Source organism: Ambystoma mexicanum, chromosome 1q (assembly GCF_040938575.1).
Source record: "Ambystoma mexicanum isolate Mex_15411 chromosome 1q, UKY_AmexF1_1, whole genome shotgun sequence".
Lineage (NCBI taxonomy): Eukaryota > Metazoa > Chordata > Amphibia > Caudata > Ambystomatidae > Ambystoma > Ambystoma mexicanum.
Genome location: NC_090922.1, coordinates 454,646,442 through 454,660,719, shown reverse-complemented (window position 1 = coordinate 454,660,719; position 14,278 = coordinate 454,646,442). Strand labels below are relative to the sequence as shown.

At 41.5% G+C, this 14,278-nt stretch overlaps 1 protein-coding gene across 2 annotated transcripts in view; it reads left to right on the top strand.

Moving 5' to 3' along the window:
- The window catches only part of LOC138528594 (myelin-associated glycoprotein-like), an 889,265-nt gene extending 875,398 nt beyond the window's left edge, over positions 1–13,867 (top strand). For both annotated transcript variants that reach the window (XM_069640378.1, XM_069640386.1), the window contains exon 12: positions 1,058–13,867. In XM_069640378.1, the coding sequence (XP_069496479.1) occupies positions 1,058–1,264 (207 nt within the window). In that variant the 3' untranslated portion in view covers positions 1,265–13,867. The remainder of the gene's footprint in view (positions 1–1,057) is intronic.
- Positions 13,868–14,278: the final 411 nt, after the last annotated feature.

Sequence of the window (14,278 nt, the reverse complement as noted above, 5' to 3'; positions counted from 1 at the left end):
CGTTTCATTGAGAGAACTTCCCCACATGTTGGTAACTTTCCAGCTCAAACCTTCCCTCTAATCTTAAAGGAAGGGCTCTCATGGAGAAGTTTAATTCTTGCCCACCGAATTATGTCCTTTTCAATTTTACAAAGATGTTATGTCTGGGATCCCCATCAAACAACAATATCATTGCTGATGTGAGGATTTTTGCCAATTTGGGTGCATTCCGTTTCTGTTTTTAGATGCCCAATAGATGAGTAGCAGCCGAACACATTCCCTTTAACAAGATCTAAATGTAGAGCTTCTCACCGCTACATGTCCTTACATACCCAGGCGATCACGTTCCTCGCCGTTCTTCATGGAGCGCACATCAGCCGAGTTGTTTACAAATATAAATTCTACTTTCGCCAAAATGACTGTTATGAAAGCTAGTAGCAGTGAATTGAGAGTTCTGGGATCCACTGTGTTGATTTAAACACAGAGCACTGTTCGGACCCAAAGCTTGGGAAATTAAAGTAATCAGTGTGAAATTGTTGTGAAATTGTCCCACTGTTGCATGAAGAGGTGGTTCTCTGGAGTGCACATTTGTAAATTGACCGGATTCGGCCACTTACCTGTATATGTTGGCATCATCATGATCATCATTATCGTCATCATCATTTAAGTCTATTGTAGGTATAGCCATTCACAACGGGCTCCTCTGTGTGCTTTGTTGCAACAAATTCTGATGTAGCACCGAAGGGAATCCGCAAAAGGATATTTAAAACAATCATTGCTGATTCAAACATTAGGCAAATTAATTACTATGTGTAGTGCGGCTGGCAAACAGGGCAAGACGCACAGTTTTCGTCGTGGGCGATGCCTTTGTGAAAGATCTGTGTATGCCCTCCAAGAAGGCTTTAAGTGTGCATAATGATGTGAATAGAGGAAGCCTTATGAAAACAAATAGTGGTACTAGGTTATGGAAAACAAGGGGTGGTCTGGGTACTAGGTTACATTGCTTGAATGTTTTCGTCCTTCCCTTTCCATTTACAGATTGTGGGCCTCACCTTTCCAATTTCTGCATTCTCTTTAGGGTCCCATCGCTGCAGGCGGCCCCCAGGTTGATAAGATGGCAAACTCTGGCAATGGTGCAATTAACTCCAAAGAAGATGACGTGTACGAGAATTTTACGGACGACTCCCTTCAGTACGCATCCATCGACTTTTCCAAAATTAAGCCTAGGGGAAGTCCCAGCATTCCTCTAGAAGAGACATTATATTCAGAGGTCAAATTGCAATAGCAATTGGCTTCCGAGTGGCATGGCAGAAACATAGAGAATTGGAATGCACAGTGTGGTCTTCTTCAACCTCAAGATGATTTCTGTGAATTTATCGGATCCCGAAAAATATTCCCAACGTTCTCTAGGGTTTCAGTCAGTTGGGATTGTTTTTCTTTTACATTTTGAGAAATGCGCTTGTGCAGCTGTGAGGAACGATGGGATAATTGCTTTTAAATACAGTGATGAACAGAGGAAGTGGCACACCGACCCAATGACTTGCTTTGGCTTCAGTGAAAATGGGAAGTGTCATTTACGCTACAGTATTGTGTGCTCGTTGATAAACATTCAAGATTGATTTTGGAGTTTATAACCAAGCACTGGCTGGAGAGCTACATCTTAGAGGAAGGGCAAAGGAGATTCAGGTGTGAGGGTGTTTTAAACTCTGTAAGTTGCTTCCTGCATTCCCCATTTCCTATCCCAAGAAGTGTGTCCTGATGGATCTCTGCGTCTTTCTTTGTTTGTGACTACAACACAAGCATTCTCTTCGATTGAATCTTCGATTGAATCAATGTGACTGTTGTCATGGTGACTGGTGACCTCTATATCATCTCATCACAGCTGTTGGTATGTGTGCCCTCTAGCAGTGGCCAATTAACATGAGTGTGATTAGTCTGATGTCAGTGACAGTTTCCGTAATATGGTTTGCATTTTCATAAAGGTCTGCACAGTCGTACTTCACAAACAGTAAACGTGCTGGCTAATGGTCATATTCACAATAATTACCTGTTAGACTAAATTCTGACAATTGAGATTAACCGATTTAATTTGTTAGAGAGATTTATGATTCTATCGTCTCAGGAGGATAGCTCAGGGGCAACGTGCTCGCCTTAGAAGCAAAATGACACAGAGCAACACAGGTTCGATCCCTGGGTCCGCGCTTAGAAACCTCTGGGTATTAAGTACGTTATAAATAACCTATCATATTAAAGACACAGAAGTGTGGATCAAATGCATAATTCCTTGCTGTAACTTTCAGCATCGAAGGAAGTGGTCTTAACGTTCAGTTAAAAAAATACATTTTCCAGCAATACCTGGGGAATCCGATAGTTGATTTTTTTTATAGTTTATTACAAACTTTTAAAATGTTACAAACTTTTAAAATATTAACATATATTTATCGTCTTTTCTCACTTCTGGTATAGTGACCTTCGCTTAAACTTTTAGGTTCAGTTCTCAAGTCTTTTGGTCATCTGTTCCAGAAAGAGAGTTAGGGCAAATGTCAATTTGTTGTCTCGTCCTTCAAAAATTGCACACCACCATTCTTCACCACTCCAAGTTGTTCTTTTGTTTATCTCTGCTCCAAAGTATTTCATTCTTTCTGGTTGCAGACCAGGACAATAGAGCACCAGATGTTTCAAGTTTTCTGGAGCGTTGTTACACAACCAGCAAATGTTGTCTGTTTTTTGCCTTCCTTTTCTTCAGTTTATAATCGCTTTTGTCTCAAATAGGTTTAATCTAAACTTTAAAAACAGATGTCTTAGTCGTTTTGATGGGAACTTTTCGAGGTATTTTGGCCTTTCCTTGTATGCCATTGTTTCCGCTGGTACCAAGTTCATACTTCTATGATTCCTCCTACGTTCAGCTGTTCCAATCCAATCTGTTCTCCACAATTTGTTTTTCACAGCGTTTGGGTTTTTACATAAAGTTTCTTTGTTGGCGTTGAGCTCTTCAAGAATATCCTCACATGCTTTTTCCCATTCCCCCAGTATCGTGTTTTTTTTTATCTGCGAGCCCCTTGTTCAAAATCTTCAACTGTGGAAGGTTGTCAGCTCCAATCACCTTCCTATATAGACAAAGAGTGTTCCATATGACTCTTGGATTCATTGATATCAGATTCAGCTCATATCTGATCAGGATGTTGGTGTTCCATTCGGTAGATTTAGAATTATTTTCCAAAAAATGTTCTCACATGCCTCCCACGTTGTGTGGGGACAGCCTAACGCAGTTTAAGCTCCGATTATCACTGTGGGCATGACTTTCGATCGCTCGATAACTGGTTTAAGGAGAATTTCCCATATTTTTAATTTATCACTGTTCCTTGACATGTCAGTTGGTTACATTTAGATTTTTTAGTCTTATCATGGGGTCATCGTTGATGCTTGAGTTAACCAGTGTCCCCAGGTATCTTATCTGTGTGACAGTCGTTAGTTGTTCTTGACCAAGTTTCCATTGATATTTTTATTTTGGTTGTTTTTTGCTTCCTTGCATATTCCTTAGTCCTAGAATTTCTGTTTTATCAATGTTTATTTCCATGCCATTGTTCGTAATGTAGTTTTGCAGCACTGTTAATTTTTGCTGCAAGCCCACTCGAGTTTGGACGAGTTACACAATGTCGTCTGCATATAGCATCCAGTGCAACTAATTTCCATTGATTTTAGGAGGGAAGGAATGAGTCTCGTTTAATGCATCTCCAATGTCCGCAATAAAGAAGTTAAACAGAATTGCCCCCATTGGGCATCCCTGCTTGATTCCTCTCTCAGTTTTGATCGGAGCTGACAGCATTCCATGTTGGTCTAAACTGACTTTGAACTCAGTGTTAGAGTACAGTTCTTTTATTGCCTGTACTAGACCCATTGGGCATTTCTGCTTTATCATCTTTTTCCATAGTAGGTCACGATCCACTGCATCAAAGACGTGGGCTAGGTCCACAAATGCTAGGTAGACCTTCTTTTTTTTCTTTATTGCTTTCATCTTTAATATGTTTAGCATAAGGAGATTCAGCCCACAGCCAACTTAACGAAACCTGTTTGTCTGTTGTCAAAGGATCCCGACAGGTTGATCCAAGATGTTAATCTCTGTTGGAGTTGAACATTTTTTTCCTAAAACATCCAGGAGCGGAATTGGCATATAGCTTCCTTAATTAGATCTTATACCTTTTTTAAATATAGGTACTATTATTGCGCTTTTCCAGGATGTTGGTATTGTTCGTTCGTTCAAGATGGTTTGGAACAAGATGTCGCAAAACTCTGTCCATTCCTCAGGATTTCGTTTTAGCATATGATTTGTCAGCCCATTGGGGCCTGAGGCTCTTGAGGAGCTGATATGGTTTATGTTCTGACTAATGTCCTCTCTTGTAATTTCAATGTCCCATGAATTCATGGTTTCTTGTTTTTTTCCCTGTTGTGGGATTTTGGCTTTTAAACAGGTTCGTGTAATGGTGTTTCCACTGGTCTTCAGTTACTATTTTGCAACTTAATGATCCTTGCGTAGTTTCCGTTTTGTTTATTATTGACCAGAAGTTGTGTACGTTTTTCCCTGTCATAATTTTTTATCATGACTTCCGTGTCTCTTTGCTCCATAACTGACCTGTGACATTTAATCCAGTTTTTGGACTTCATTTGCAGTGTTTTTCTGTGTTTGATCTTTTCTGGCTGAGACAAGTACTTGAGCTTCCTGATGTTCTGTCAGAGTTCTCTATTTTTACGTAAAATTTCCACATCGAACGTGTGTAACTTTTTATATTTTTCCTTTCCTGATGTTTGTCTTAGTTCTTTGTACTGTTCTAATATTGGAACATAATCCACTGCGTCTTTTCCTTTAGTTGGATCAATATTCTTCAGATTCCTTGTTAGCTTAGTTATTGTATTGCTATCAAGTCACAATCTGATCTGGTTTGGTTCAACTTCAAAGTTATGGGACCACCTTTCTCTTTCTGAAGTGTATAGGAGTTTGAGATTCATTTTTATTAGATTGTGATCACTCTGATTCCATGTTCATTACTTCCATATGTAGCTTTTTTTGGCAAGTTCTCAAGTAACAAAGAAATAGTCTAGCACGGACTGTTGTTTGTTTTGTTTCCACATTGCTTTTGCTGGGATGTCGCCTCTAGTGTTCCCGTTCAGCATTACCAGTTCTCTTGCTTTCATCTCATCAAACCATTGTGCTTTAATGGTATCCCGGTTTAGATTTTTTACTCTTGTTTTCATTTTGTCATATTGTATTTGTATACATTCCAAGTTTAAGTCTCCACAGATTATTATGTTCTGATTCTTTTCGTCTAAAATTATGCTGTCTATTATTTCACACAGCTCATCAACGAAGGGCCACGTGCCTGTGGCTTTATGTTGCCAGTATATGTTTACAATATTCAGCCTATGTTTTGTTTTGTTCTCTTTCGTTGTTTGTTCAATTACTGTAATTTGAATGTATGGAGTTGGATTGCAGGTTTTCCTTATGCACAGACCTCTCTTCTTTTTAACTAAAATGAGTAGCCCGGACATTGGCCATCCCTTCTGTCTTTTTATTGCTGGATTTAGGGCAGCTTCATAGTTCGGAACACAAGGCATGTTTGTCAGCCATGTTTCTTGCATGCAGAGGATGTCTAAGTCCCCTAGTTCTTTTGCTGGGCTTTGAAATAAATGTGCATGGCCTCTTGTGTTCAAAGATCCAATTTGTATGGGTTTTTGGTCCGATGTCGTTGGTCGTTAGCTTGTTTTGCTCATATGTAATGCTCCCGCTATCCATCTCCAGTTGTCACCATCTTGTTTGACATCCATTGTTTAAGCTCCCTGATTTTTCGTGTTTTCTACTTCCTTGCAACACGGTATAGTTATTTTTATTTTTTATCATTTGGTTTATTGAACAGGGTTTATTGATTCCAGTCAGTTCATTCTGAGTTGTTGCTTCTGAAACTGGCGTCCAATTTCTTTTATAAGTCAAATGCTGTGTTTTGTGCCTTTCCATTTGTTTTAAAGGTGGTGTTATTTCGGAAGCCCTTTGCGTAGGGCTTGTTCTTAGTATTTCATTGTTCTTTTCTAAGATGACTTCTGTCACATCAAAACCTAAATGGTTTAGGTCATCCAATCCGTTTAGGATAATTTCTTTGGTGTATCTAGAATAAATGCGAAGTAAAACTCTGTCAAATTGTGACTCTTTAACGAATTCAACAGTTTTGATGTTGCATGAATTGATTGACCCTAGTGGTGGGATGTGCTGGAATAGGTGAAGTACGTTATTCTTGTTAAGTGTTAATCCATCCTCCTCTGTGTCAATTTTTTCAAGCAGTAAGCAATAGTTAGATTCCACATTTTGTATACGTAAGTTGTCTTTTTCTTTGTTCGCCGTCATTTTAGGTTTCCCAAATATCCACTCCACCTCTTTTTCCTGTTGACTCAACCACTTTCTCTTATTCTGACTTTGCTGTAGATTCCTTACTACGTTCTTCGAGTAGGGTCTTGCTGACATAGTCAGTCAATCTTTATTTTGGAAACCTGACTGTGTCCCGCTCACTTTTACTTCATTTACTGCTATTGCTTCTCTTCTTTCTTCAATTGTCTGGAACTGATTGCCCCTGTCCTGTGATGCTTGCCTGTTTTGGTAGCTCGCTTTCAACTAAGGGGAAGCAATTATTACGCATATTCTTTTGGGTGCTTGTTTTGTTTTTATTGGAGTTGCATCTTTTTTGTTAGGTCCTGCTCGGATTCAGAGTCACTACAGATGATTATCCTGTTTCTTTCAGAACCTTCGTCTTCCCAATCACTGGGCGCATCGTCAGTTTCATGTGTAGAGAGGTTCATCAGTTCCTCCATTATTTGATCATCTTCCTTCAGATTGTTTTCTGTCAATCTGTGATTCGTTTCCTCTTTTTTCCCGTTATTTGTGTCTTGGTCCTGAGACTCATGTATCTCTTTTGTGTTACTGTCCTTTTGGAATGCTGTTGTATGAACAGTGACATTCAATGACTTCAAGTTCCTCAGGAACTTCCTTGAACTGTTCGAATTTGTATGTTTAACAGCGGGTAGGTTCTTTGTTTTCTTCTTACATTTTTCTCTTTTTTGAATTTGTCCCGCTTTTTTTGTTATTGCCTCATTTTTTTGTTTTTCAAAAATGGAGCATGTTTCTTATTTTTTTAATCGTTTTTACTGCCCATGTTAGAAGGCTCTTCCAAATCCTAATCATGTCCTTGTGTGTTCTTTGCGGTCAGGTTGTCTTTAGGATTCTGGATTTGCCCTTGTGCGTTGGCAGATGTCGAGGGTTCGTTAAGCAGGGCAGTCTCTGGAAGAGATGTTTCAACATTTAGGATTTGTTTATTTATTTTGTCGTTAGATGTCTCTTTTATGGGGTTCTTGTGATCGTTCCCATTGTTTTCACTCCTTTGTGGACAGTCTCTTACCTCTTCATTATGAACTTCAACATGTAGTTCATGCTAGGTGTTAGTTGAATTGTCGACTTGAGTTGTTCAATAATGACTCTGTTCTAGAGGTGAATTTGTTCTCGCTTTTGGTGTCCCTTGGTCAGGGATCAGCTCCCTTTTACTTCTCTCAAGATGCACTCTCTTTAGAATAAGAAGAGCTTCTCTGGCAACCTCGGCCAGTAGTTTCTTGTCATCAGCGTTGTTCTTTAGATTTTCTTTTGGCAGTGTTGTTGATAATTCCAACTTTTGAAGGTGAGTGTGCGTTGGAATTTTCATTTCCTTCAATTCAACTTCCAAGCTCATCATCTTGGAGTTCATTAATGCGATCAGAGTGTTCTGGTCTTTGTAATTTTTCATTGAATTGTTCATAGATTTTCGTGAATGGCGCTACTGCTATTGTTATTGCAGAAGCTATGTTAGATCTTAGCACGAAGCTAACAGTTTCTACTATCTCTCTAATTTGTCTACTCTCATTTCAATGTCTTGCAGGTATTGATCTTCATATTTTGGGAACGCCCTTTCAGCTATAGATGAGTCAGTTGAAGATTCATCAGAGGATGAAACCGTGATCGTTCTCGTTTTACGTACATCTTCACTTTTTCCCGATCTCTTTGGTTGGATTGATGGCGCTTGAGAAACGTCTCTTGTATGTACATTGCGTCTTTTTTGTGAGCTTACAATTTCAGGAGACAGACTCACATCGATCCATATTCGTTTTTTTGCCAGTTTGAAGTTTGTGCGTGATTTGTCAGTACTTCTCTCATCCTGATGTTGGGCTTTTTTGATTCCCTGTTAGTTTTATATTTGCCTCTAACTTTGTCCGACGCAGTGTGTGTACGTGTTTCTTTAGCATCACAATTATACATTTTTTCATTGAGGGAAACCAAGTCTCTTAGTAATTGCTCTGCCACTGCCAGGAAGTTACGTCTATTAGACTTATCACCCGTAAGGTTGTCCAAGGTTGCAGGGAACGGTGCAGGGGACAAATCTTTATTCAATGCTTGATTGTACTCTGCAACTCCTTGCTGTATTCTGTTTACGAATGCCAACTGGCTGGGCCGGTCTTCTGCAGCAAAGACTTCTTCTGTCTCCGACAGCAATTGTAGATGTTGATGTGTTGGTGCATATATAACCATGGTTTCTTCTTTTGATTTAACTAGGCCGTCAATCTGGCACGCAGAAACACTGTGCACTTGATCTGTCATATGGGTCGACGTTTCAAGATTTTGAATGTGCTTACTTGAAGCAGACATAAAGCTGATTTGCAGCGGCGGTGGGGGGGCAAGCAATCTATTTCAGTTGTGAGAGACATGTATTCTGTGTAGCTTTTATCATAGCTTTTTTCTGTTGTGCAAGATTTCCTGTTTTGCACACAACGCCATGCAAGGTGGATTTTGTGTACAGTGATTCCCGTTCTATCGCTTAGAATGCGTTGTGGAGAACCTTGTGGATTCGCTTCGGGGCGAGGCTCAACCCCTCCTCCCTCCACTTCCGCCCCGCCTCCCGTCTCTACCGAGCCACACTGCAATGACCGCGGCAAAACATCAGCGTCAGAGGGAGACAGCGGCACCCGACCCTCAGGCAGGTTAGCAGGATTCTGATAGTAGCATTCTATATTAGGCTTGGTTGGTATCATTGTTATGTTTGTTATGTTTGTTACGCCAATGAGGGAGTTTATGGGCGTGGTCAAGTCTATCTGTATTATCTGTACAGGATCACATGAGATCATGGGTGACTTCGACATTATCTGTAGATCTTTTTGTAAACACATCAACCCCCCTCCAAGCGCCTCCCCATTCACGCACTGTACATCAGGGTTATAAATGTGTGGTTTCCTACTTGTGTCAGAGGCTTCCTGTGTCTGCCAATCCAGCCACTACAGCCACCGCGGATTTACATCTCTGCAACTGGAGTCGAGTCTGAGGCGGCGGCACGGGCAGGGTGCGAGTGTTCTCGTGGTCTGACAGTCAAGTGTTGGTGGGTCATAGGTGGCGGGCTCCATGGCTCTTCACGCTCGCCACGAACACCACAAACACTCTGCTCACTCCGCGACGGGGTGCTGGCTTAAACGGCATTGGCTCCTCTTTCTCTTGGCAGCCACAAAAGAAACACTAAGCTCCTCCAGTGAAAGAACAGAGTAACAGCTTCCACAAACTCTGCAAACTCAAGTTCTTTTTCCAATTTGCCAACACGACTTTGCCTTCATATCCGCCTCTCATCTTTCTTTTCTGCAACTCATGGCAGTCCAATGTCCAAGCAGAGTCCATGAAAGAAACCAAAGATGCAGCGAACCAAAGAATGCTGTATCCAGATGTCAGTGAAATAGGCAACTTCTACCAACAAATAGCCAGAGACGACTTGGACAACTTCAAAAGGCCAGGAGCTGAGAACAAATAAATATTAGAGAGAGTATAAAATGAATTGCAGCAACAAAACATTTTCAGAATAATATCTAGTAGGATAGAATACAATTTGCCTCTGTCTTTAATAGAATCAATACCCCATTTTAATACTTAGTATAGGTCATCTGCATTCTATGGTAAAACCAGGAGGCAAGTATTACACTTTTTCAAAGCTTACTCACCACCAACAAAGCCATTGCGTCCACTCACTTAAAATAGAAGGCCTTAGATGCCGAATCTCCTGACTCAACAACCACTTTCAAAATACCATCAAATTCGGCTCCAGCACTAAAAGGATCGGAAGCCATGGATCCCTATTTTGAATGGCAGACAGACAGTGAAGTATCAATGCCAGCATGCTTTATCACATCACAGACCCATCAAGATACAATCTGGGCAGATTCAGCTCTGAAAGCCTTGTGGAGAGCACTCATAAGTCGCCTACCACCCTGGGCACAGGAGGGCACAGTGACCAGATGATATTCACGCAAGCAGTGCATGACACATAGGTGTGCGCACACCACAAAGAGAGAAAAGGTCACCTTCTATTAAACTAAGTGCATCTAGAAATTGCAAAGAAAAGAACCCTCACTTTCAGCTTCACCTCCTTAGAGGCATTCTCTCTTTCCTCACATTCCCCCAGAAACTCAACGTCTCCAGAGCTCTGGTTCTCTCCAGGCTGGACTCTTAAAACAGCCTCTCCCTCAATCTGCTTCTTTCCTCCCTCCACCCTCTTCAAGTAATCCAGAGTAGGACTGTAAGACTTATCCTTGGCCTCAAGCCCAGGGACCGCATCTCTGCAGCACTAAAATCTCTCCATTGGCTCCCTGCGGTTGCAAGGATCAAATTCAAGACCCTCAGCATCATTCACAGGGCTTTCTGGGCCTATATCTAACTCTCTCTCCCTAAATACCTCCCTGCTAGAGCTCTTCAGTCTTCTCGCTCAAACTCTCTGCAGGTCAGACGCTATTCCAAGCAGAGAGTTGGGGGTAGAGCTCTTTCTTCAGCAGGAGCCTCTCTCTGGAACAGCCTCCCTAGCCCTCTCCTTCTTGAGCTGGATCTCCTTAAATTCTGGAAACTTCTCAAGACCTTCCCTTTCACTTCCTCCTTCCCCCTCCCCTGCTAGTTCCATCTGCCCCTGACTAGTTGCCTGAATCTCTCATGAGCCTTATCAGGGCCAGGCCCTCCTTCGACCGGTCCCCCCCCCTTTAGCAGCACTAGCCCTCGGGCACCCTTCCTTGACTAGCCTACCGAGTCTGGTCCACCCCCTCCGTCACACTAGCTGACCCCCTTTCCTTCTTCCCTGAGCACTTGCCCTCCTGGGCCTCCCTTGCCCAGCCCCCTGCCTGCATTTCCTGTTTATTGCACTTGCACGATCACAAGACCTAGTAGGACTGTTATTGATATGCTCTTCTCTGTCCGCCCCTCCTTTGTCTTTTGGTACCTGGAAACACTTTTTTGATGTAAAAATTTTAAAAATATTCAATAAATGAATTAAATAAATAAATAAATAAATAAGAGGCAGACATGCTTAATATGACTGTAAGGAAAGCACAGTAGGTCATGTAAATCAAGCCCACTCTGGGTGTTGTCAGAGGGGGGAAACAATGACACAGGACATTGCAGCCTTAATAAGTGAACAGCTGTTTGCAAGTGTCAGTCTTGAATTCATCTGTTTCCCGGAATGATTAATGAGCAAGCATGGAGGGACCAACACGATTCAGTCTCTGCTAAGTGCTACATGTGAGGATGTGAGCTGTCTGTGGGCACAAGAGGAAATCATGAGCAAACATGTCCTAAAGCTGAGGCCCATACCCCCACGCGGAGGCAAAGATAGTATACAGCAACTAACACAAAAGTACAGCAGCTCGCAACAGCCTGTGTATCACTCGGACTATTGGTCGCTGGAGTAGGGGCCTCGAAATTGCCTTTGCTCCCATGCTGTAGAAAATGTTTAATGAAAAAACATGCCTGAGGGATAATGAATTCCTCCCCCTGCATTGCACTAATTAAGTTACAAACAAATACAATGGCACAATGAAAGCAGGATCTGTAACAAATCACAGCAGTTTGGCCCTTTACAACTAACACAAGGTCAAACTGGCACTACAGAAAAGCAATAAAGACAAAAAATAACTGCTGGCAAACAGCAAATAAAGAGGAGGGGCTAGAGTCAGGATGTGGCCATAGACATGTGACAAGGAGGTTGCTCCTGGGCTAAGATCAAATGGGGGTTGAGGTTGGGGATTCAGGGGGAGGTGGGGGTACAACAAAGGGATTACACAGTGTTTGCTGAGAAATGTAGTTATCTTTATTGAAAGTTTGGTTTTCGGCAGGAAAATAAAGTAAAGCAAGTTAAGTTTAACATTTGCCTCTGCATCTTACCACAGAAACCAATTAACTGAGACACATTAATCACAAAAGGGCCGGTAGGATATCACAATGGGTTGAGCCCTTGCTGCTGCCATCTGTGTTTGATCTGTAGGACACAGATTCGAATCCTAGCAAGGCCAACTCATCCTTTCATCCTTCTGAGGTCAATCAACCAATGCTAAATTCAGATGGGGCAAAATAATTCTATGTACATTGTTTTGGCAAAAATGCTAAATACATTATTATTATTGTATTGCCGCATTATGGCTATCCTGTGCATCAGAGATGGTTGTTATACTTCTGGCTATGTTCATATTGAACAGGGGCAATCACTAGTCACTCCCTGTCATCACTGTATATCCTGGAGCTCACCAAAAGTGGCTTCTTTCAGTGGCTTATTAGTGTCCATTATTGCTGAAAAGACATACTTACAATATGCATCTCTATCATGATTCCAGTTGAATGGCCAGAGGTAGCTATGCTGCGTAAAGCATACACCTCTATGATCTTTGTAACCTGACTGATAGTCATGCTTTCAAACACCTGCTGTCTAAGGCATATGACAGTAAAACATGTGTAGCCCGAAGGATAGTTTTACTAATCGTTGGGTGGCAGTCTTTGGTGGCATTTGAGGAGGGATAGAGGGCTTTGGTCATGTGTATCGATTTCCTGGTTATACCAATTACTTGTTGCATTATACTGATGTGTTCTAATTGGGCATTTCTGAGTGGGCTATATTACCTCCATCCCTTGTTATATTGGCCGGTGTCAGAGTGATTTCTGCCTGGAAGACCAGTTGCCCGACAGGCGATGGGTTAATTGCAGGAATGCAGCTGATCCATACCTTGGTTCATGCATTTGTGCTTCAGTGATTAAAAGGAGCCATTTCCACCTGTGAAACTATGTGTAAGTTAATGATCGGATTGCAACTATCAAGCAGCTTCTGGTGAGATAAAACGTCTTGAGCAAGTGTGTGCAGCCAATACAGCTTCCCGGCACACATGCCTGATTTGCGTGTGCCATGTGTTTTCTTTTGTAAAGATAATGCAAAGAATAGTCGTGTCATGTTATTATTGTTTAGTTTTGTAAAGAAAATGTAAAGACGAGTAGTAGCATGTTAATCATTGTATTGGGATTATGTGAAGAACATTTTAATGTATAAAAGTTGTAATGTTAAAAATGTCTGGAGGGATGGGAATATGCGTGCATTGGGGAAAAGCCAAGCATACTATTGCAAAATCCACTGAGCGAGGATGCGGGTTTGCTATAATGAGTGCATTTCAGGATTATGTGACCCTGAGGTATATTGTTAAGGATATCGCTAAGGTGAAGGCGAGTCAGGTCAGAGGGTTATGGTTTACATTCTGTCAGTGGCCAGGTGGGTTACCCTCTGCGCATGGAATGAGAGAGAAAGGCACGTGACTTCAGAACAGTTTAGGTCTGCTATCTGAAGTCATGTTTGAAAGATCTGCTAACCTCAGAAACTGCTTCTTCCTAGGTTCTAACCCAATCCGATTGATGTATCCCAGAGGGTTTATCTGTCTTAACTTTGACCTCTGAATAGATAGTAAGAGAGAGTGTTTTGCCAATACCTTTCAACTCTGTTGTCTGAAGCACCAACATGTTCCTCTTAAAAATAAATTCTGTTTACAAAAAGGTGATTTCCTCTTTCAATGAGGTGCGTTGGATTTCCAAAGTCAAACATACTTAGTGACTTTCTGCATGGAACAATACTCCATTAACACACATTCCTTGAGATGTTCCTCTGCGTCACCTCCCTCACCATCCAAAGAAATCACAACGTCCTTACGCAAAAGAAAACTCAGTTCCTCAAGCACCAAAGTAAACTCGCCCAATCCAGACACTGATGGGTGGCTCGAGGCTCTTCACCTTCATAGTTTCATGTGAAATTGAGTGGGACCGTGACATAAAATATCTGTTGTAATAATTGTCAATCACCATTTTACATATATGCAGTTAGCAACTTCTAGGCTTTCCTTCCCTCTATTGCCCATTTAAATCTGTGGCGATGTCCAGCTGATCATACTGTCCCCTTGGTCTGCCTTT